Source organism: Lasioglossum baleicum, unplaced genomic scaffold (assembly GCF_051020765.1).
Source record: "Lasioglossum baleicum unplaced genomic scaffold, iyLasBale1 scaffold0021, whole genome shotgun sequence".
NCBI lineage: Eukaryota > Metazoa > Arthropoda > Insecta > Hymenoptera > Halictidae > Lasioglossum > Lasioglossum baleicum.
Window position 1 is genome coordinate 1,925,106 of NW_027469081.1, and position 21,320 is coordinate 1,946,425.

Sequence of the window (21,320 nt, forward strand, 5' to 3'; positions counted from 1 at the left end):
GTTCCATGCTAAAGATGATGTAGGAGCTGTTCCAGGCTAAACATGATGTGGAGACAAAAGTGGCACGGCCAAACCCCGGGCGTGAGCACTCTCATTTCCTCTCTGGTCTATTCTTATACCTCGTCTGTGCCTAAACATTACGTTTTATATTCAAATTTCCCTCCTCCCGGAGCATATGGTACAGTAGCGCTATCATAACTACATAGAGATAGACTGAGATACAGGGTGTCCCAAAATTCCTTCAACGGCCGGAAATGGGAGGTTCCTGAGATCATTTGAAGCAACATTTTCCTTTGCAAAAATGTTATCCGCGGCTTTGTTTAGGATTTATTAACGAAAAACACGGACCAATCAGAGCGCGACCTAGACGCAAGTTGGCACAGTCGGCCAATAGCGCTAATTCGCGTCTAAGTCGCGCTCTGATTGGTCCGTGTTTTTCGTTAATAACTCCTAAACAAAGCCGCGGATAACATTTTTGCAAAGGAAAATGTTGCTTCAAATGATCTCAGGAACCTGCCATTTTTCCGGATGTTGAAGGAATTTTGAGACACACTGTATATGTAAGGTTCCTGCTGAAATAAGAAGTTTTTCTTATGTCGTGCTATTCAATGTTCCGTTCGTAGCGCTAGGCCTGCACGGCTCTGCCAGTAATCAATTTGTTCGTGTATGTATATGCTGGCCTTTTCCGTTCTTAGTGGTTTATGTTGGTTTATGTCAAGGCTGTATTAGTAAGTTTCTTGCAGTCCCTAAAAAGTAGAAGTTATACAGAAATTCCGAAATGTCAACCATGGACGATGTTCTTGAAAGTTGGGAGGAAATTGAGGAATCAGGAGTAAGTTCAATTTTTTATATAACGAAGATAGCATTGTTTCAAATTGAATTAATACAGCAATAATTTGGTTAACCTGTATAAGAATTGATGTTCGTAAAGTGTTAATTTTTGTTGGCATTCAGTTTAATTCAGTAAAAACATTTCAAAAGTGTAACATCATTTAACAATGAAACATTTCTATTGCAATTATTTCGAAATCCTTCGACGTGCAACTACATTCCTGCATTCTTATATTACATAGGTCAGAATCCATGTGGCTATTGGTAGTAGTGGTAATAAGAAAATACATTGCTTTCCATAAGGTTACCTTTCTATTGCTACCGAATGGTACAATTGACTTTCATACATTTCTATTATATGTTATTACTTGAAATATTATTGTGAGTGTTCGATCGTGTTATGAAATTTTTGTTATAGGCATTTATAGTCTTTCAAAAGTAGTACATTTTCAGTATGCACTAATAAGCACTACATTATTAGCAAGTAATACTATAGAGGCTTCAAAGAAAAATTATATCTCCAAGAATAGATAAATTTGGAAAACAAAAAGAAATTATGATTGGAAATGTGCGATATCATTTAGATTTATACTAAGATAATGTAATATTAGAACTACAATCGATTTTAGGCACTCGACAAAAAGTTGGATGCCCTCCAGTTAAATGCGGTAGAAGCATTAGAAGAAATAGAATCTTCTAGGTAGGTTCAAGAAGGTGGACATTATAATGGTTTGTAAAACTTTTAAAAGAGTATAATTCATAAAACTGAATAAATTGTACATATAAATTTTCGAAAATTGAAAGACACACAAAACTTTCTTCGAAAGGTACTTTACAAAACTTCTGATCAGAACAGAAAGTTATATACCGATTATAATAAAAGTTAACACGTTAATAGTATTATTTATTAATAGCGATATATAAAAATAATGCTGAATTCAATTATTTGTAAGTGCACAACTGAAATAAATTGTGTAATAGTTTCTTTATTTATTATATGTACTGTTCTTATTATCATATATTCCAGCCTTGTTATTTTATAATTATAATGTTTTAGCTTTAAAACCAATCAAAGTACAAATACAAGAATGATAATATTGGGTGAAGATGGTATGAGATCTCAGTATGTACCACCAAAACCGACAGTAAAAATATTAAAAAGACCAACCAGAGATTCGCAAGGTAGCGGTGACGGTCCATTAGTGAATGGAGACAAGCCGAAACATCCTATAAAAACTTTAAAACAGGTAATTATAAGAAACATAACAAGTATAGGAAAAAATCTCAAGGGAATCTTAAGGGAAGTATTAAAATCTTCGAGTTGTAGAGATTTCGACTTAGCCAAGTCTTCGATAAGTGAGGTAAGCTAAGAGAGGTTTACCCTACGAAAATTTGGGGGTTTGTACAAGAGTTAATAATTTGTCGATTGTAATAGTTTTAAAGAAAATAATCGTTCAATTTTTGGAGATGAGTTATAATAATTATAATCTACTAGAGGGGAGTTGTTGCTCGCGAGCTGGGTTAATCGAAATTAACTAACTGGCGAATGTTTATAATGTCGATAATGCAAACAGACGTCGATAATGTAAATTTCTATTGAAATATTGATTAAAAGCTACGACGTTCTTTTTTTTGTTGTATTGAAATATGATTCTAAGAGCATTTTTAGTTTTTCCCCAATTTTCCATTTTTCCGTGATACTTTTCCAATTTTTTTAAATCTAAAAACCTGATTCGGACTACAACGAACATTTAAAAAAAAAATTAGCCAAATCGGTCCAGCCGTTCTCCCGTGGTGTCGTGACGAATGAACAGCATTTGATTTTTATTATATAGAAGGCTCTTACATATTACCATTAAATATTAAAGAAATTTATGATTTTACTCTGCGTCGATGAATTAACAGATTGTTGATCAATGGTATGTTCAACGGTAGCCCCAAAGCAGAGAATACATTTTCTTCACTATCATCGCATCATTCTATGAAATTTCGTAAAACATTTACTACTGTTTTGGCTTGTTTGGCTTCCACATTTCTGGAAAATAATTCGAGTTGAAGGAAGTTTTGTACAAAATTGTTGAGTTAAAGAGGTCCAAGTTATCGAGGTTTGACTGTATATAATAAATTATATTTTTAGAGGGAGCAAGAGTACGCGGAAGCAAGAAAACGAATTCTTGGAGAAGAAAAAAGTCCAGAAGAGAAATTAGAACAAGAAATAAATAGAATACAACCAAAGACAATAACTGCTAGTGGTAGCGGCCTACCAAGTAACATTCTTCGCATGCCTATTGGACCAGATGGAACACGAGGGTTTAATGTACGTAGGTAGCGCGTCTTCCAGAGATCAACTTTTTCCACCTATCTTTTTCCTCTTCTTCCTTCTTGTTGGCATGAGGAAGAGAGGCGGCTATGAGGCTGATGGCAGACAACAGCAGCGTGCTGTTTCTGCCCAAATGTAAGCATCATGCTCCTTTCATTTTGAAAGGAGCATGGTAAAAGCTATGCCCTCTGGGCACTGCATTACATAGACCATACTTGCAAAAGGATCAAGACTAATAAATCGGCAAAGATAAGTTACTATAGAAATGGTAATGTTTCTTACCTATATAATACTATGTTTTGTTGATGTTTGTCATATTTTAAACAATTTTGAATAACAAAATTGAAATCTACAATCGTCGTATAGGGAACATGTTAAGATGAAATATTTGACTTACAATACGATATAAAAGTGGGGAAACTATTTTACTTTCTGCACTTGTTCTGCTATTCAAGTCTTTGAAACAAATTGAACAATAAAAGATGTCTCTAACACGACTCTGTTATGTATTTCAATAATCGATCCGTTGTCATGTTAATTTAACTTTTCTACGTTGCTTAAACAGAAGATCATTAATAAAAAGGTGAACTTCAAGTTTTAATTAATATACGTTACAAATTGTGTACAAATTGACGAAATATTTTCCTAGCGCGTTCAGGACAGCTGCGAATTTTCAATAGAGCTTGCTGTTATGGGTGTTATTGTACTCGTTTATCGGTTTTTTTAGCGGTAATGATTATTTTACATGTATTTAATAATTTTTTACAAGAGCAAGCGCATGTAGTTTTCCTATCGAAATATGAAATCATTTAAAAGAATAAAATTACAAAGAGCCTCGCATCGCATCATTAAATATACAGCTCGTAATTCTGTGAGGTCACGCTGACCTGAATGTGTAAAAAAACTGATAGGAATAGGAAAAGAACATTTTTTACCACTCTAATTTATAGTAAAACGTTTTATATGACGTAGGAATATTCTTGTCATAATCACTGAATGTGCAATGATAAAAGTATTCTTCGTTGAAAGAGCTTTATAACGAGACTGATGCTTTTAAAAAATCATTAAGAAATTCTTTAATAGCATTCTATCAATGATCCGAAACGATTCAAATCTTTCTTTTGCTGATTTACGTTATACGGAAATTCAGTATACACTTTACTTATTACTATGCAATCACAATTTTGTCTATTTAACTGTGTAATTGTATTCGATCAGGCGAGAAAGTGAAACAGTGTGATACTTGTCCGCACTCTAGGGATTTTTATAATCTATCCGCAAAATGAGTTGCGCGGCCCAATAAAAATTAAAACCTACAATTTGTATTATATTTTCCTAAAAGTGTTGTAAACAGATTGGTAATACACCAACAATTATTATGTATCAGTGAAAATTGTTTGAAGAATACTGGTGACTGGACCAATGGTTTTGGTAAAATGTTTGTGCAAACATGAAGTGAAATAAAATGGTTTTATTTCACAATGCTTTGTCTTGCTTATACGCAGAGTGAAGGAGAAATGGTTTATGCGTCATTGTAGGTTTTTGTCTGCTCAGATTTGATTAATTACTATAATTACATATTTTAAATAAATATAATTTTTCCAAAAGAATTACATATAGTGCAGTATATATTTAGTTACAGTTTATTAGTTCCAGCTTTTAGACTGTTGTCTTCAGGGCCCCTTCTCCTAGCAGACGACACTCGCGCTTGAATGTGTGGTACACTCACACACCGGTAGACCACGTATACGTACGCGAGGATTGCAAGGGTCCGGGATTCCACTTCTGATTTCTCGATAATACAAAGACGGGGTTTTTTAGTAGTCAAAATCGCTAGATAAAAGATCAATCTAAGGCGCTGTTTGCCTCAAAAGACCTTCTTTTACGTTTCCGAGCAATGGTTTTGCAATATTCGGCTACATGTTGCCCGTCGGAGAGACTAGTACGCCGACGTGACTGCAGCGCCATCTGACGGGCAATAATATATATGGTTCATATATGGAAAAGTCTATAGACTTTTCAAAATTAAGCAATAATCACCGGTCGGTGGTGAAAATAGCTCTCAAAGTTGGGGTGAAAAATCGATTTTCTTGAATATCTCCGGCTTCTCGGCTTCTCCGAGCTCAAGAATCGTACCGCGTTTCGTGTGGCATTCTAGAGGTGCCTGGCGCCCGAACGTTAGACTTTTCGTTAGAAAATCGTCGAGTCTCGTTTTGTCCCTGGAGGACCGCGCGTACTCGGCCTGCACACGGCCTGGTTTCAGCGCCTGCAAGGCCCGAAGTTGACCGGCTTCCGCGAGCCATTCAGTCAGTACGAAAAAGGTTAACGTGACAATACGTATATATTTATATTATATTTGCATGTGTTTATATTACAGTCATATCAATACTTACACAATTATTATATGACATTATATTTCATTTATTATATATAATCGATTATATATCATTTATAATGGTGTCGTATAGCAGCCACTTTCCGCAGGAAGCCTACTGGCGTATCCTTCTTTGTAAGCGAAAGTCGGCCCATCAATTCCACGACCTCTCATAGTAGCTACTTCGTTAATATCCAATTGCGCACCTGTCTTAGTGCTGTCTAACCAATTCACGCCGAACTCTGGACCGTCGCTTGTAACGTTTTCTGGTGTTGGGTTTCTGTAAAAACGAAAATAAGATACAGGTTCTGCATTCGAAATTCAACCTTTTGCACATCAATTTCACCCTTTTCGACCAAGGTCAACTAAGGATCCACACCCTTAAAATGGACCGAGCGGCCAGGATTGTGCCGAGAGCAGCTTGTGCCCGGATGGTGCCGAAGCAGGAATACGAGCCCACGCGGAGCTTATGTGCCATGGCCAGAATCGAGCCATCGTGTGCTTCGAGCAGCTTCGAGCGACGTTCGGCCAGTATAATGCCTGTTAGGTGGCCTTCGAACGCTGGGCTCGATTTCTGCCTCGACAGGCTTGGTTGACTGTGGTTGAGTTTGACTTGCAAAAGGGTGAATTTGGAGCACAAAACCTATATTAATTCACAATCCATTGTTTCTTGTTTCGTCTGCAACCCAATCGTCCAAATCTGCCTCGAGAAAAGTACGACAAATGTTTTCAATCGTACATCGCGAGCAAAAGACAGTTGTTTTCGTGCCATACCACACTTGGAGCAAGATTTGGTCCTTATTTGCTCTGAATCTGCCGACCATAACCTGTCGACAAATTCCGAGCCTAATGCGGAAACAAATGACTCGATATTTGCCTGCAATGTTTCGAGCAAATGGAGGGCAAATCGAGACTAAATCTTGGCCTGATGATAGAGGGCAGGTCGGTCGCACTAAGAGCGGACCTAAATATGTATATGTATATATCAAGCAAAATCGGAGTAAACGTTGCTGTAGGAGGGAAAATCAAATTTCATTTGAATTTGTAAATTATACAATTTTAAGATTCGTGCATTTTCAATCATTTAAATATTTACGAATCTTAAAAATAATCACAATAACGATTTTGCTCGGTGTTTACCCTTAAATCAATGGTATGTTACTTCTTAGCGCGATTTGGCATTTCTCGATCTGTCATGGTAAACTGTTTGCTGAGAATATACTGGTGAAAATTGCTGAACTTTAAACATGCATAACTTTTGAATTTTCTCGTTAGAAGCTACTGGTTTCATCAAGTTAAGTTTAACCAAAATCACTGAACACTGAAATCTTTACGCTCTCTCTCATTTCCTAAAATATCCTCAACACTCATGTTGGGAATCTATATAGTTTATTGTTGATCTAGTTAATCACCCAGTACCAATTTAAGTAAATTTTGATTACTTAGCCTTACCCATATTTAGCGAAGTTCGTCCACAAAGTGACCATCTTCTTCCGGAAGATGTTGAATGGATCGTTAGGGTCTGTCGGTGCATTTAACGATAACACGTTAAATAAGTATCCAATATCATCCATATGGGCCGTTCCTGGAATTAAACAGGTCGATTAAAAGCTTTCCTAAATTCAAAGGAAGTTAATTGATGTTAGTGTGGTTCATTTCTATATAATAAATGGAACAAATGGAACATCTTAAAATTTTAAAAGCATTTTCTAGTCGATCCGCCAAGTTATTTGCTTACACCACATGTTTTATTCATAATTTATTCTGTGTTCATCAATTATGAGTCAAAGCATCTTTAATAAAACTAGACGCCTTTCCCTTTTTATAATAAAAATTAATACACCAATGCAGGCTTCAAATGACTTCTATGAATAAAAATAACAGGAAATTTTGATTTACCATTTATTGTTTCGCCCTCCATCGAGTGCACACTGTATTTGGAGGTGTACGTAAGTTCATAATAATAAATAGGATTTCCTTTATTCCATTCCGAAAAATATGTCTGGGTTAGATCGATGGGAGCAACAAATAATAAATTGGTCATAAGTTTCACAACAGCTTCAAGGAAGAAATCAGGCATCATGTTGAATATCGCCGCTCCCATTGTTCCAAGTACCTGGGCGGTGATGCCGTCAATATCCATTAGTTGGTTTATGAATTTTGCCATTGTTGTTGAGTGATTCGGTGGTCCGACAAAATCTGTAAAACGATACAATTACGTGAACAAAGATTTAAATCTCAATCACTATCTGCGATATACATTTGTTGCCTTCCTCAACGGCTTTATAGCAGAGTGGCCAACAATACAACAGTGTTTTTAAGTTCTTTAAATGTTTCTATTGGTTTGGGTTTATATTCGATCTACTGATGTTTGTCACGATTGCATAAAATCCGCAGTTTACTCGTGATAGTTGTGTGTTTACCGGATCGTTAGCCGAGTAAGTACTGCATCCTGTACTTACAGTTTAAGAAGAATAGTGCTTCATCATGATTATAACCCATTAAGATAGGAACTCGACTAAAGTTTCCAGATTTGTATTTCGATACGGGACATTCAGTCAAAAATGCGTCATCCTTAGCGAATATAGGATTTTCCATCGTTGGTCGGAATGGCAGTATACCCTGTAATGGTTCACCACACATGTTAATAACAATATACAGGGTGGGGCATTTAAATGGGAACACCTAAACATCTCGGTTCTTATTAGTCGTACAAAAAATCTCCACAGAACAAAGTTGTACTGTTTCAAGGAGTGAATTTGATGATGGTAAAAATTTGTTCTCAGCAATGGTGTTTTTAGAGTTATTTAAATCGAAATATCTTGTGAACTACTAACTTATCGACATACATAGGTTAGTACTTTTTTGTAACGAATGTCCAGCTGCATCGATTGATGTATTGAAAAATACCTCATTCCATTAAAAAAAAATATCGATGACCTTGAAATCTTGTAAAAAAAAAAAGTGACCTTGAGAAAAATTTTTTACCATCATCAAATTCGCCCCTTGAAACAGTACAACTTTATTCTGTGGAGATTTTTTGTACGACTAATAATAACCGAGATATTTAGGTGTTCCCATTTAAATGCCCCACTCTGTATGCATCTATCAAGCATGCAATTTTTCAGTTCCAGTTGCGTGGGACATCCTGTATATACAAAAGTTAGTTACAAAAGTAAGTTAAATTATACATGTTAAATTATAGCGTACTTTGAATTGACAAGAGCAGGGCACTTGAACACAATTTCTAATCTAAGCGTTTCGAGTATTGCATATAAAGTAAACGATTGAGTGTTATTACCAAGTCTACTTGTAGAGATTTGCGAGTTAAAGTTTCCGCAGGAGTATTACGAAGGACTGTTAATAGTCCGACTGTCGACAGTCCGGTGTAGCCAAGACGGCCGCCGAGATTGCGAGCATTTTCGTAAGCTTTGGCATGCGTGTGATATGCCCACTGACATAAAGGCGACCCGCTCTGCATGATTGCTTGTTGAAAGAGTCCTAGTAAAACAAATAATTATAACCATGCACATTTTAGTCGAGAATCAACTCTCTTGTTCATAACCGAAAAATTTTATACAATTACATGACTGCTATATTCGTGAAACTCCGACAACTACATGCTGCCGAATAATGCAAATTACGCCTCGTAAACGTAAAACGTGAAAAGAAAGTGATTATTGCACAATGTACCTTGTGATTTTTCCGATATCATATGATACCCTACGGAGGCTGAGCCAGCACTTTCGCCGAAGATGGTCACCTGTTTCGGGTCACCGCCAAACGCAGCGATATTGGCCTGCACCCACTGTAAAGCCAGGAGCTGATCCTTCAGGCCGGCGTTGCCCACAGCATCGGGATGATCCAACGATAAAAATCCTGAAAATACACTCCATCAAAGAGAATACCACTCCCATACAATGCTATTCCTAATAATTAGAACTACTAGTGGGGCCAGAAGAACTCCCTGATGTAAACAGTTCGATGGTTTGGTACTTCGAGCCTTACAACGAATTTCAGAAAATAAGTTAACATACCGAGTGGACCGACACGATAATTGAAGCTGACAACGACAACGCCCTGTTCGAGTAAGAAATCGGGCCCGTAGAAGGATGGGTCGCTGTATCCACTAAAGAATGCTCCACCATAGATCCAGACCATGACTGGTTTCAGTTGCGTTCCATTCCCAAACTATACAAGCCATTTAATACAAAAATGGTGTAAGTTAAAACAGTTAATCATGGGATAATGAGGAATTAATTCAAAGTTCCAATAAACCATGATAATATCGCCTCCTAGAAGTTAGCCACTTGTTGATTAAATAATTTCGACAGTTGTGCTATAATGTAAGTATGAGTCCTTGAAATATACCGGTATTTCGGTGTCTATAAAGGTTATGAAGGTACAACCGAAAAATATCGATATGAATCCCTCATTAAAACATTGTCGGTGAAATGATTGGCGGTGATTTGATAGAAACCCGTTAAAAGTGTTGCGCCCTCGGTCGCGCGGTCTGTGTTTGCACTCGCTGTCCTTTTGTACGTTCGGCGCGGTGTCGGCAGGGTCACAAAGAAATATTAAAACCACAGGATCTAAGAAATAGCACGGATCCGAGTGTTTCTTTTATTGTTAGATCAAGGAATTACTGTATTTTTTTTTTTATGTTGAATCACTCTCTTTTCGGTTGTACCGCCAGTTCTCAATCACCCTGTATAACAGCTTGCTCCAGGTTAAGAAAGCATTACGAATAAAGGGAAAAAAACACTCACCTCTCGAGTAAACACGTTCAGATACAAACAATCCTCGACACCCATGTAATCTCTTATGAAGAAGTCCATCTGTGAGCACACAGTATCCCCCTTTACAGCCTTAAGAACGTTTCGCCATGGTTTTATTGGAACTGGAGGCTGAAAATCCACAAAATGGAATAATAAATATTTTTAATACAATTGTCTTTTATAGTTTATTCCTTTATTCTTTCTTGAATTCTTGAAAATTTAATACGGATCTGTGGGAATAAACATTTGTCTCAATAATTTGTTTAAAATACTATTATTTAAAATACTATATACGTTTATACTAAATGCTTATATTTCGATAAAACAAGCCAGAATTCTTCCATTATGCATAATTATTGTTAAATGGCAAAAAAACAAGATAATCCTGAATATCGAAGATCACACACCCAAGTTTACATTAAAATGAACTAACAATAAATACGAGAAACTGCAAAAAAAAATCAAATTTTTAATATAGTTTTGTTATACAGTGTGATAAGAAATAACGGAGTTAATCATTTCTTATTATAATTCTGTCAAATCGACGAATTTTGAAAAACCGAATAATAACAACCATAACATGGTCCTTTAGTATTCATATATTTAAGAAGTTTCGAAATGGCCACCCTTTGCGCCGATACAGAGGCTCAAACGTGTCTTGAAATTTTCGGCAATGGGCCGCAGCTTTTCTGGCGTCATTCGGTCCCACTCCTGGTACAGAGATTTTTTCAATGACTCCAAATTTTTATGGGGCCGAGCACAGGCCCTGGCCTCCAAAATCGACCACACGCTGTAGTCCATCGGGTTGAGATTCGGTGAGTACGGCGGCCATTCCACAGATGTAATGAAACCGGGAAAATGGGCTTTGCACCACTCCTGAGTTGTTTTCGCTCTGTGGACCGGCGCGGAATCCTGCTGCAACGTCCATTCTGGATCGCCGGGGTGCTGTTGGGCCCACAGAAGTACGACGGCTTCGAGAATGTCCCGTCGATACACTTCTTGGTTGACTTTGACCCCTTGATCCACGAAAACCGTAGCAAATCCCATTTTGCAGGTTTCATCACATCTGCGGAATGGCCGCCGTACTCACCGGATCTCAACTCTATGAACTCCAGCGTTTGGTCGATTTTGGAGGCCAGGGCCTGTGCTCAGCCCCATAAAAGTTTCGAGTCGCTGAAAAAATCTGTGCGCCGGGTGTGGCACCGAATGACGCCAGAAGAGCTGCGGCCCATAGCCGAAAATTTGAAAACACGTTTGAGCCTCTGAATCGGCTCAAAGGCTGGCCACTTCGAAACTTCTTAAATATATGAATACTAACGGTCTATGTTATGGTTGTTATCATTTGGTTTTTGTAAAGTTCGTCGATCTGACAGAATTATAATTATATAATAGAAACGTTTAACTCCGTTATTTCTTGTCACCCTGTAAATGCACAAAATCCGATGTCTATAGATAAGCGAAGAAGGTTGTTGCAAATGCAGCATTACCTTAAATCGAAGTGGTCCAATAGGTGGTTTCGCGAACGGGATCCCCATGAAGGCCGTGAATGGTACCGAGTGCCATACTGTTGTGTTTTGAACACCTTGTACGGGTCCTGTTGTGGTGTTCACTACATCGGATAAGATAAGCTCTTGATGGATTCGTTGGATTGGAGGCTGCGTCGTTGCCAGCAGCAGCCCCATAGAAGTCAACAGTGTACCCAGCATCGTAGTTTACCAACAGGCGACTTCAATCTACAACTTGTAGACTACAAGCGTCTTCCTGGTAAAAAAAAGTGCAGAATTGCAAATCGATTGATATCACCAATGCAATTGACAAAACGAATGCAACACGCTGAATACAAAGTTCGGAACGTTTGATCATCATTGTATATATATATTCACGTGTCGATAGTCTGCTCACGTTTTGTAAAACCTGTTCATTTGATCGATAACGTTTGCAGAACGAAACAGAAAATGTCGTATGTACTTATGATTCATTGTATGGACAAAATTGCGCAACGGCGCGGTACACAGTTGGTCAGAATCGGATAATTTAATGATATTCTCATATAATGTGTGATAATGCTTTAACTTGTAAGCAGGTTAAATGAAAAAAGAGATACATTATCAATTATATATTTTAGTAATAATAACAATATCACATAGATGTTTTATTGTTCTGTATAACTTTATTTTTATTTAATAATTAATCAATTTTGTCGGCGTCTGTATCTAATTTCTTTCCTTTTCTTTTATAAACTTTTATATTCTTGTTTGGAACATTTATGAATCGTACGTTCACACATGTTTTTGTATAAAAATACGTAGTCATCCATGTCCCTTTCGTTATTTCTTAGTATTAAATATACGTCTTAATTTTTTAAAATTTCACATTTCAATTACAAAACTTCTTTATTTTTCATGATTTTTTATGGGACTTTCACCAACTTATTCGTCGGATTTTTCTAATTAAAATCACACTAAACATGTAGTGCGCCTTGTTTACACGCGCTGTCCTTTTCTACATTCGGCGCGGTCGGCAAGATCACAAAGAAATAGTAAAACCACACGATCTAAGAAACAGCACAGACCCTACAGGGTCTTTCTTAGATCAAGGCTTCACAGTATATAGAATAGGTAACGATGAAGTGGAATAAAGTCGGCACGTTTCGAAAATATTGAATTGATGGAATAACTATTGTTTTTTTTCGTATAAATTCGAAATTCGCTCATATGAGGGAACAAATATATTTCCATCAAGTTTAAGCATGACTTATTGTGTTTATACAGTTGTATTATATTATACAGTTATACACTACTACTACTACTACTACTACTGCTACTAGATACATACAGGGTGTTCGCGATAATGTGGACCAGCGTTTTTTTCGTAAATGGTAAACATTAGAAAAAACCGGAAAGAAGGAAGTTATAGTATATTTTACTAGCAATATGATAGCGCATCTACATTTTTTTTATTTGTATTATAATATTTTTCTTAAAATAGAGGTGACCTTCATTTTTTAAAATGGAATGAGGTATTTTTTAATACATCAATCGATGCAGCTGGACATTCGTTATAAAAAAGTACTAGCCTATGTATGCGAAAAGTTAGTAGTTCAGGAGATATTTCAATTTAAATAACTCTAAAACACCATTAAGGTGAGCGCATACTAGATGGTCGCGGGAAGGCCGCGGGAAGGCCAAAGCCGCCGATGGACGTCCACGCGGGAAGAAATCTCTAGCGGGCCGACGGCTCCACAGCAGGGAGCAGGGCTCCCTTGAAAGAAAGGTCCCTTTCCCTAAAAGAGGTGGGGAGCCCACGGAGACCTTTTTTTCTGCCACGCACAGCAGGTAGCCCTGCTCCCTTGCCGCATGGACGTCCATCGGCGGCTTTGGCCTTCCCGCGGCCTTCCCGCGACCATCTAGTATGCGCTCACCTTTACTGTCGTACAGTGGCGCACCCAGGGGGGAGCCAGGGGGCCAAGTCCCCCACCAAGAAAAAAATGTTCAGCTTCCAAAATTAAAATCGCGGAATAGCCCTGGGTACCGTTGATAGATATTTTGGTTAAAAAAAAAGGTCATCACGCAAAACCTAGGGCTGGGTTCAACTCGGCACCCCCCCCCCCCAAGATTACATCCTGGGTGCGCCACTGCTGTCGTACTAAGACGTTAGCGTTTCTTGTCCTCAAATACCATCCATTCTGTTACTTCAAACATGCCGCATTTCCTTGATCGCTCGCCGCTCGCAATTACGGCCGCCAAGGGGATTGTGACGCGCGGCTGGGAGAAGTGGGGGTATTCCACGGCTATTCCTTGAGAATCCCTAGCACGCGTGCTACTTCTCTCTCCTTTTCAATTCGCGCTCTACCTGCTGCTGCATTTTCCAACTCGCACGTCTGAGCCTACCCAGTTGCTCGGTGCATTCCTCTGGTTCCAACGGGAAACACTTCTCTTTACTTCAATATATATTAATTCAATACATACATTCTCTAATACGAGTATCACATGCCGTGCCGCGCCGCGCCGGTCGTCGCTATCAATTACGGAAGCTCGTGCGCGTCAACGAACGCGAAACGGAGGACAACAGCTACTGGGTATTCCCCCGTCAACCGAGGATCACCAACGAACTGATCTTCCCAGGTCGAGCGTGGATCATCGTTCTCCCTACGACGACCCAGCCTGATTCGACTGTAGCCGTCAACGAGCAACGAAAGCAGTTCGCATAAAGGAAATCTGCCTGTATTCACTGATCGCCATACTCAACTGTCCGATAAGTCGCTAAGCATTTCTCTGCGAAGATTCGCGCCGTCTCAGTTACAGTGGATAACAACAATAAGTTAACACTCATACTTTCAATAATGAAATCACGATGACAGTAATATTTATTCACTTATAAAAATAAACAAGTTGATTACATATTTAATGGTAATATTGAAAACAAAATTTATCACGATAATCACAGTGATCTGAAGATTTATCAAGATATTGATCTTTCTATACTAAATATATAAAATTTGGTGTGCCAAAAGTAAGTTAAAGTATCGTTTAATAACACTGTCCAACACCAAATTTGTTTCACAATTCCATTGTGATGGTGGTACGTATTGAGTTTTATGCGCTGATTCCGAATCTGCCCTTAATTATTCTCCTAGACGAACAGTTCTTGAGAAACAAGACTTCGAAAAAAAAAATATTTTTCAACTTTAAACAAATATTGTGATGGTATTATAAAAGATATTGAATTGTTCTTTACAGCAAAAGATTCGGCAGACTTTCCCGAATACAGTGATATCTAATACTAATACATTATGAATGTTTTAACATGTGTAAACAATCATTAAAGACGGAGAGACACCACTTTTGCAGCATCCTTTCAGGATATTTTTGAATTTATCTCAAAAAATAAAGGTTCAGCGGAAATTGGAACTATACCACGCGATAGAGCAGACTTTTATCTTGAGAAATCACCCTTTGAAGTTTGCTACGTTAACGTTGTTTCCCGAATCAGAACGCGAAGTTTCGAACGCAACGAAGAAGAGCGTATGGGAAAGAAAGAGACACGGACAGTCGACGTCGCCGGCACAGTTCAAAGGCCCGCGTTGTCGCTGTCCTTCCTCGCTCCGGAACTTTCACCGTCCGTTAAACCACTAAATACAATTGAAATTATATCGTGTTTGGTGTCATATTAATCAGAGAAATGCCAGGAATAAGCTACCACAATCTCCCTATTTTTCCCATATTCTGCAAAGTTTCAGCTTTAATTTAAAAAAAAATTCATCGCTCTACCTTATTTCTATCGAAAGTTATTCCTTTTTGAAGCGAGGTAAGTCACTTTTCCCCACTGTGCGGCGCACAGTTGAGAAAATTCGTTAAACATGCACAATTTCGAGAAAATTGTGGTTTTTCCAATACCACGCGCGGAAAAATTTTTTTTCGAACATGCTGTACTTCGTTTCCCGTAGATTTTGTCACGCTGATTTCAAATCTGGTCTCAAAATTTGTCTACGACCTCAGGATATTGCAAAATCGATTTCTTGAAATTCTACATGTTTAACAAATTTTCTCAACGTTAAAAAACGTTCTTACCGTAATCTCCCTATTTTTCCCATATTCTGTAATGTTTCAGCTTTAATTTTTAAAAAATTTCATCGCTCTACCACATTTCTATTGAAAGTTCTTTGATTTTGTCTCCGATTTGGTCGAAAGGTCCCACTGTGGGGCGGGCCGTGCGTACTCGGCCTGCACGCGGCCTGGTTTCAGCGCCTGCAAGGCCCGAAGTTGACCGGCTTCCGCGAGCCATTCAGTCAGTACGAAAAAGGTTAACGTGACAATACGTATATATTTATATTATATTTGCATGTGTTTATATTACAGTCATATCACTACTTACACAATTATTATATGACATTATATTTCATTTATTATATATAATCGATTATATATCATTTATAATGGTGTCGTATAGCAGCCACTTTCCGCAGGAAGCCTACTGGCGTATCCTTCTTTGTAAGCGAAAGTCGGCCCATCAATTCCACGACCTCTCATAGTAGCTACTTCGTTAATATCCAATTGCGCACCTGTCTTAGTGCTGTCTAACCAATTCACGCCGAACTCTGGACCGTCGCTTGTAACGTTTTCTGGTGTTGGGTTTCTGTAAAAACGAAAATAAGATACAGGTTCTGCATTCGAAATTCAACCTTTTGCACATCAATTTCACCCTTTTCGACCAAGGTCAACTAAGGATCCACACCCTTAAAATGGACCGAACGGCCAGGATTGTGCCGAGAGCAGCTTGTGCCCGGATGGTGCCGAAGCAGGAATACGAGCCCACGCAGAGCTTATGTGCCATGGCCAGAATCGAGCCATCGTGTGCTTCAAGCAGCTTCGAGCGATGTTCGGCCAGTATAATGCCTGTTAGGTGGCCTTCGCACGCTGGGCTCGATTTCTGCCTCGACAGGCTTGGTTGACTGTGGTTGAGTTTGACTTGCAAAAGGGTGAATTTGGAGCACAAAACCTATATTAATTCACAATCCATTGTTTCTTGTTTCGTCTGCAACCCAATCGTCCAAATCTGCCTCGAGAAAAGTACGACAAATGTTTTCAATCGTACATCGCGAGCAAAAGACAGTTGTTTTCGTGCCATACCACACTTGGAGCAAGATTTGGTCCTTATTTGCTCTGAATCTGCCGACCATAACCTGTCGACAAATTCCGAGCCTAATGCGGAAACAAATGACTCGATATTTGCCTGCAATGTTTCGAGCAAATGGAGGGCAAATCGAGACTAAATCTTGGCCTGATGATAGAGGGCAGGTCGGTCGCACTAAGAGCGGACCTAAATATGTATATGTATATATCAAGCAAAATCGGAGTAAACGTTGCTGTAGGAGGGAAAATCAAATTTCATTTGAATTTCTAAATTATACAATTTTAAGATTCATGCATTTTCAATCATTTAAATATTTACGAATCTTAAAAATAATCACAATAACGATTTTGCTCGATGTTTACCCTTAAACCAAAGGTATGTTACTTCTTAGCGCGATTTGGCATTTCTCGATCTGTCATGGTAAACTATTTGCTGAGAATATACTGGTGAAAATTGCCGAACTTTAAACATGCATAACTTTTGAATTTTCTCGTTAAAAGCTACTGGTTTCATCAAGTGAAGTTTAACCAAAATCACTGAACACTGAAATCTTTACGCTCTCTCTCATTTCCTAAAATATCCTCAACACTCATGTTGGGAATCTATATAGTTTATTGTTGATCTAGTTAATCATCCAGTACCAATTTAAGTAAATTTTGATTACTTAGCCTTACCCATATTTAGCGAAGTTCGTCCACAAAGTGACCATCTTCTTCCGGAAGATGTTGAATGGATCGTTAGGGTCTGTCGGTGCATTTAACGATAACACGTTAAATAAGTATCCAATATCATCCATATGTGCCGTTCCTGGAATTAAACAGGTCGTTTAAAAGCTTTCCTAAATTCAAAGGAAGTTAATTGATGTTAGTGTGGTTCATTTCTATATAATAAATGGAACAAATGGAACATCTTAAAATTTTAAAAGCATTTTCTAGTTGATCCGCCAAGTTATTTGCTTACTCCACATGTTTTATTCATAATTTATTCTGTGTTCATCAATTATGAGTCAAAGCATCTTTAATAAAACTAGACGCCTTTCCCTTTTTATAATAAAAATTAATACACCAATGCAGGCTTCAAATGACTTCTATGAATAAAAATAACAGGAAATTTTGATTTACCATTTAATGTTTCGCCCTCCATCGAGTGCACACTGTATTTTGAGGTGTACGTAAGTTCATAGTAATAAATGGGATTTCCTTCATTCCATTCCGAAAAATATGTCTGCGTTAGATCGATGGGAGCAACAAATAATAAATTGGTCATAAGTTTCACAACAGGTTCAAGGAAGTAATCAGGGAACCGACAATGTCGAAATGGACATGTTCGAACCGCACATCCGGTGCAACGAAATGTTCAGGGAGGTGCCGGGAATGCCGAGACACCTTAGACTGCCGGCACTTGATGCAATTTTTGAATCAAATGATCAGATACCCTCGCCCCAGGATTGGCGGGGTTATGAAACATATCAAAGATAGTCGTACGAAGAGGACCGGGGATATACGGGATTCCGACGTGCTTCGGACCCCAAAGAAGTTTCTTCAATTTTAACGGAAAGTCAGAAAAGTCAGCTGCGAATAAGCTTCAACTGCTCATCAGCAGCCTGCTGCTTTGCAGTGTCTTCGGGACTGATCTCAAGAGGAAATCTGTACTAACTCTAGATAGAGTGTCAGCCACAACACTGTTCGACCCCGAAATATACAGAATTGATGTCGAGAACTGAGCGATATAGGACAGCTGTCGAATCTGTCGGGAGCACGCTTTCTCCGGACGTTGAGCAAACGCGTACCCGACGGGCTTCTGATCGGTCAGAATGGAAAATCCACGACTCTCGACAAAATGTCCGGAAACTTTTGAGAAAAGCATGCAAGGGGCTCCCAGATTAAGTCTAGAGCCTGCTGTTCGGCTTAAGCTCGGCACCCAAATGCGGATGAACCAACAAGGTCGCCTTGGCAAGTATCAATTCAATTATACTAGTTACGGTGCCTATACTAACAATCCCAGCGACACCTGAATTCGCATCATGTTCATTCGCGACATACCATTTGTCCAAACAGAGATTTATCCAACCTAGTGGCTCCCCAATTTTGCATTGGGTTCGTCTAAGAAAACTATACTATCCTAGCGGCTCCCCAATTTCGAATTGGGTTCGCCTTCGCCGACCGCACGTGCTGCTCGCGGCTCTGGCTCGTAACAACAACGACAAGGCAAGTAGACATAATCATAGTAATTACAGGCTTCCGAAATTTGCAACTTTTTCCCATTATCGCGATAACGGGCCTCGTGTATGAGTTTTTATCTCAGAAACTGTTTGTCCGATTGAGCTACATATTTTTTTGTTCTAATTCAGAAAGGATTGGTCTATTATAAAATAATTTTCTCAATAATGTTGCGGATAGATACATAGGCATAAGAGAGATTATTACGCATAAGAATTTGACAGACTAAATATAGTTATCTGGTTGTATTCGCACTCATGTGCAGGACTACAATTGCTCTTGTGAGTTGCTTCGCTGGTTATATTCGCACTTCTGTGCCGGGTTGCAATTGCTCTCATGGAGCTGGTTCTCTGGTTGTATTCGCACTCATATGCAGGATTATAATTGGTCTTGTGACCTGGTTGTGTTCGCAGTCCTCTACAGGATGATAAATTATAATTGCTCTTGTGGACAAGTTGTATTCGCACTCATGTGCATGGTTAGGTTTGCGCTTACGTGCGGGTTTACATTTGCTCTCGTGAGCCGGTTACATTCGCATTCGCGTGCGTGATTTAATTCCGTATTCAACTACATTGTTTCTAAATACGATTAGTCCGTTTCAGCTAGATTACAACAGCCGGCTGCTAACGAAGACGACACACCGATTGAAGAGGACACACCAGCGAGGAGGAAGAAGACTACAGTGTATTTTTAAGTTAGTTATATATTTGATGTACATGTTAAGATTGTATACCATCGTTGTAAGTATGTCGAGTAATTATTGCCGTAACTTCACTTTGCTCATTTTTTTGACTCCGACACAGCCTTATGCTGTGTCGGGCCTTGCTCGTATGTAGTTTGTACCAGACCGGTTGGTACGGGAGTTCGCGGTAGATAATATTAATGGAGGGAGGCTTTGAGAGATGTGGTTTGCTCATGTAAAACCTCTCTACTGTAAATTTATTCCACCCATGTCCGTCTCTGGCGGCAGGTGGTTGGGTGAAATGGGTATTGAGCTTGAACTCCTCTTGGCCATTTGCGCGTCACCCTAGCACCAGGGCCTTCTGCCCTGGTTCGCTTTAGTTTAGTCTCTTTGAAAGAATCAGAGCCTTTTGCCTGATTCGCCTTTGGTCCCCCGTGGATCGGAGACTTCCTCTCCGATTCACACCTTTTGCCTCGCAACAATTACTCGACATACTTGCGCAATTTAGTATAAGTCCATCGTTGTAAGAAAGGGAGCCAGAAGGAATATTGCATTCGTTCTGACTCCCTTTCGGGTCTCTTGTGCAGCAACCTCCTCGTGGTGAGACCTGGGCAATCGGTATTATCCTCTATTTGTAAAAACTTCTAGTGTCTTATGAATAAAAGATAATATCGAGCTAATAGCTGCACATTTAATAAATATGTTAATTTTCAATCAATTCTATTCCTCTATCTATTGTGTGTGTGTGTGTCTTCCATAACATTTTGCAATTTCACCTTCCTTCAGAACAAAATATACGTATTATTCAAGCTGGTTCGCCCCGGGCGTGAACAGTGTCATATATCGTCTGGTTCTATTTAGGTAAAGAGATGAGATAGTATCTCGTCAGTGATAGTATTATAAGGCAATTACAGAATGTGTAATGTGAGCATTCTCTATTATATCATTCTCCTTCTACTTGACGAGTATCTCGTCGCTGGTAGAACTTTTAGCGATGTGGTATTTCAGATCACTGTAAGTTCCACGTTATCCCCGCGCCCGTTCGCGCCCACTTACTGGTCCCGCTGAATAGCACACGGGCTGGCAGTCTTTAAGGGGGCCGGCGCGGCCGTGCAAGAGTGTGCGGGCACTCGCACACATCGCTAAATTCGCATATACGTATATGCAATTACATGGTTTACGAAATTACGAAATGACGCTTCAACATTGCAGTGAGGAGTTCAGAAGTGGTCAAAATGCATATTTTTACGTTATAGAGGAATAATTTGTAATATTCGGCAGACACCGCCTGTCATAAATAATAATACAGCACCTCGAGGTTTCGAAATTTTGCACTAGTAGCACCACTGTCTCGTTCTTAAACTGCGCGTTACAAATGTTACAAGAAAATATGACTAATAATGCAGGTCTATATTATATTGCGATAATACCTGGACGCCGCGCCGCGACGCGCACCGTCCGAACGGAAGAGTACAGAATAACT

General features: G+C 38.9%; 3 protein-coding genes across 5 annotated transcripts; 1 reads left to right on the forward strand and 2 right to left on the reverse strand.

Annotated features, from left to right (window-relative positions):
• Positions 1-672: 672 nt before the first annotated feature.
• LOC143219119 (SUZ RNA-binding domain-containing) lies at positions 673-4,470 on the forward strand. Of its 2 annotated transcripts, XM_076444960.1 has the most exons (4): positions 678-832; positions 1,461-1,531; positions 1,889-2,078; positions 2,969-4,470. In XM_076444960.1, exons 1-4 carry the CDS (start codon positions 779-781, stop codon positions 3,158-3,160), a joined length of 507 nt encoding a protein of 168 aa, XP_076301075.1. In that variant the 5' UTR covers positions 678-778; the 3' UTR covers positions 3,161-4,470. The 2 variants fall into 2 exon arrangements, with proteins under 2 accessions (XP_076301074.1, XP_076301075.1); XM_076444959.1 differs by lacking the exon at positions 1,461-1,531 and having other exon boundaries at positions 673-832.
• Positions 4,471-5,458: 988 nt separating this feature from the next.
• LOC143219118 (juvenile hormone esterase-like) lies at positions 5,459-14,524 on the reverse strand. 2 transcript variants are annotated; one of them, XM_076444957.1, is made up of 10 exons: positions 14,156-14,524; positions 11,791-12,064; positions 10,295-10,432; positions 9,563-9,716; positions 9,219-9,404; positions 8,827-9,026; positions 7,988-8,147; positions 7,425-7,724; positions 6,978-7,110; positions 5,459-5,805 (listed from the first exon to the last, which is right to left on the reverse strand). In XM_076444957.1, exons 2-10 carry the CDS (start codon positions 12,007-12,009, stop codon positions 5,601-5,603), a joined length of 1,695 nt encoding a protein of 564 aa, XP_076301072.1. In that variant the 5' UTR covers positions 12,010-12,064; positions 14,156-14,524; the 3' UTR covers positions 5,459-5,600. The 2 variants fall into 2 exon arrangements, with proteins under 2 accessions (XP_076301072.1, XP_076301071.1); XM_076444956.1 differs by having other exon boundaries at positions 13,981-14,523.
• Positions 14,525-15,688: 1,164 nt separating this feature from the next.
• On the reverse strand, positions 15,689-17,862 carry LOC143219120 (acetylcholinesterase-like). The gene is made up of 2 exons (XM_076444961.1): positions 17,611-17,862; positions 15,689-16,438 (listed from the first exon to the last, which is right to left on the reverse strand). Exons 1-2 carry the CDS (start codon positions 17,730-17,732, stop codon positions 16,234-16,236), a joined length of 327 nt encoding a protein of 108 aa, XP_076301076.1. The 5' UTR covers positions 17,733-17,862; the 3' UTR covers positions 15,689-16,233.
• Positions 17,863-21,320: the final 3,458 nt, after the last annotated feature.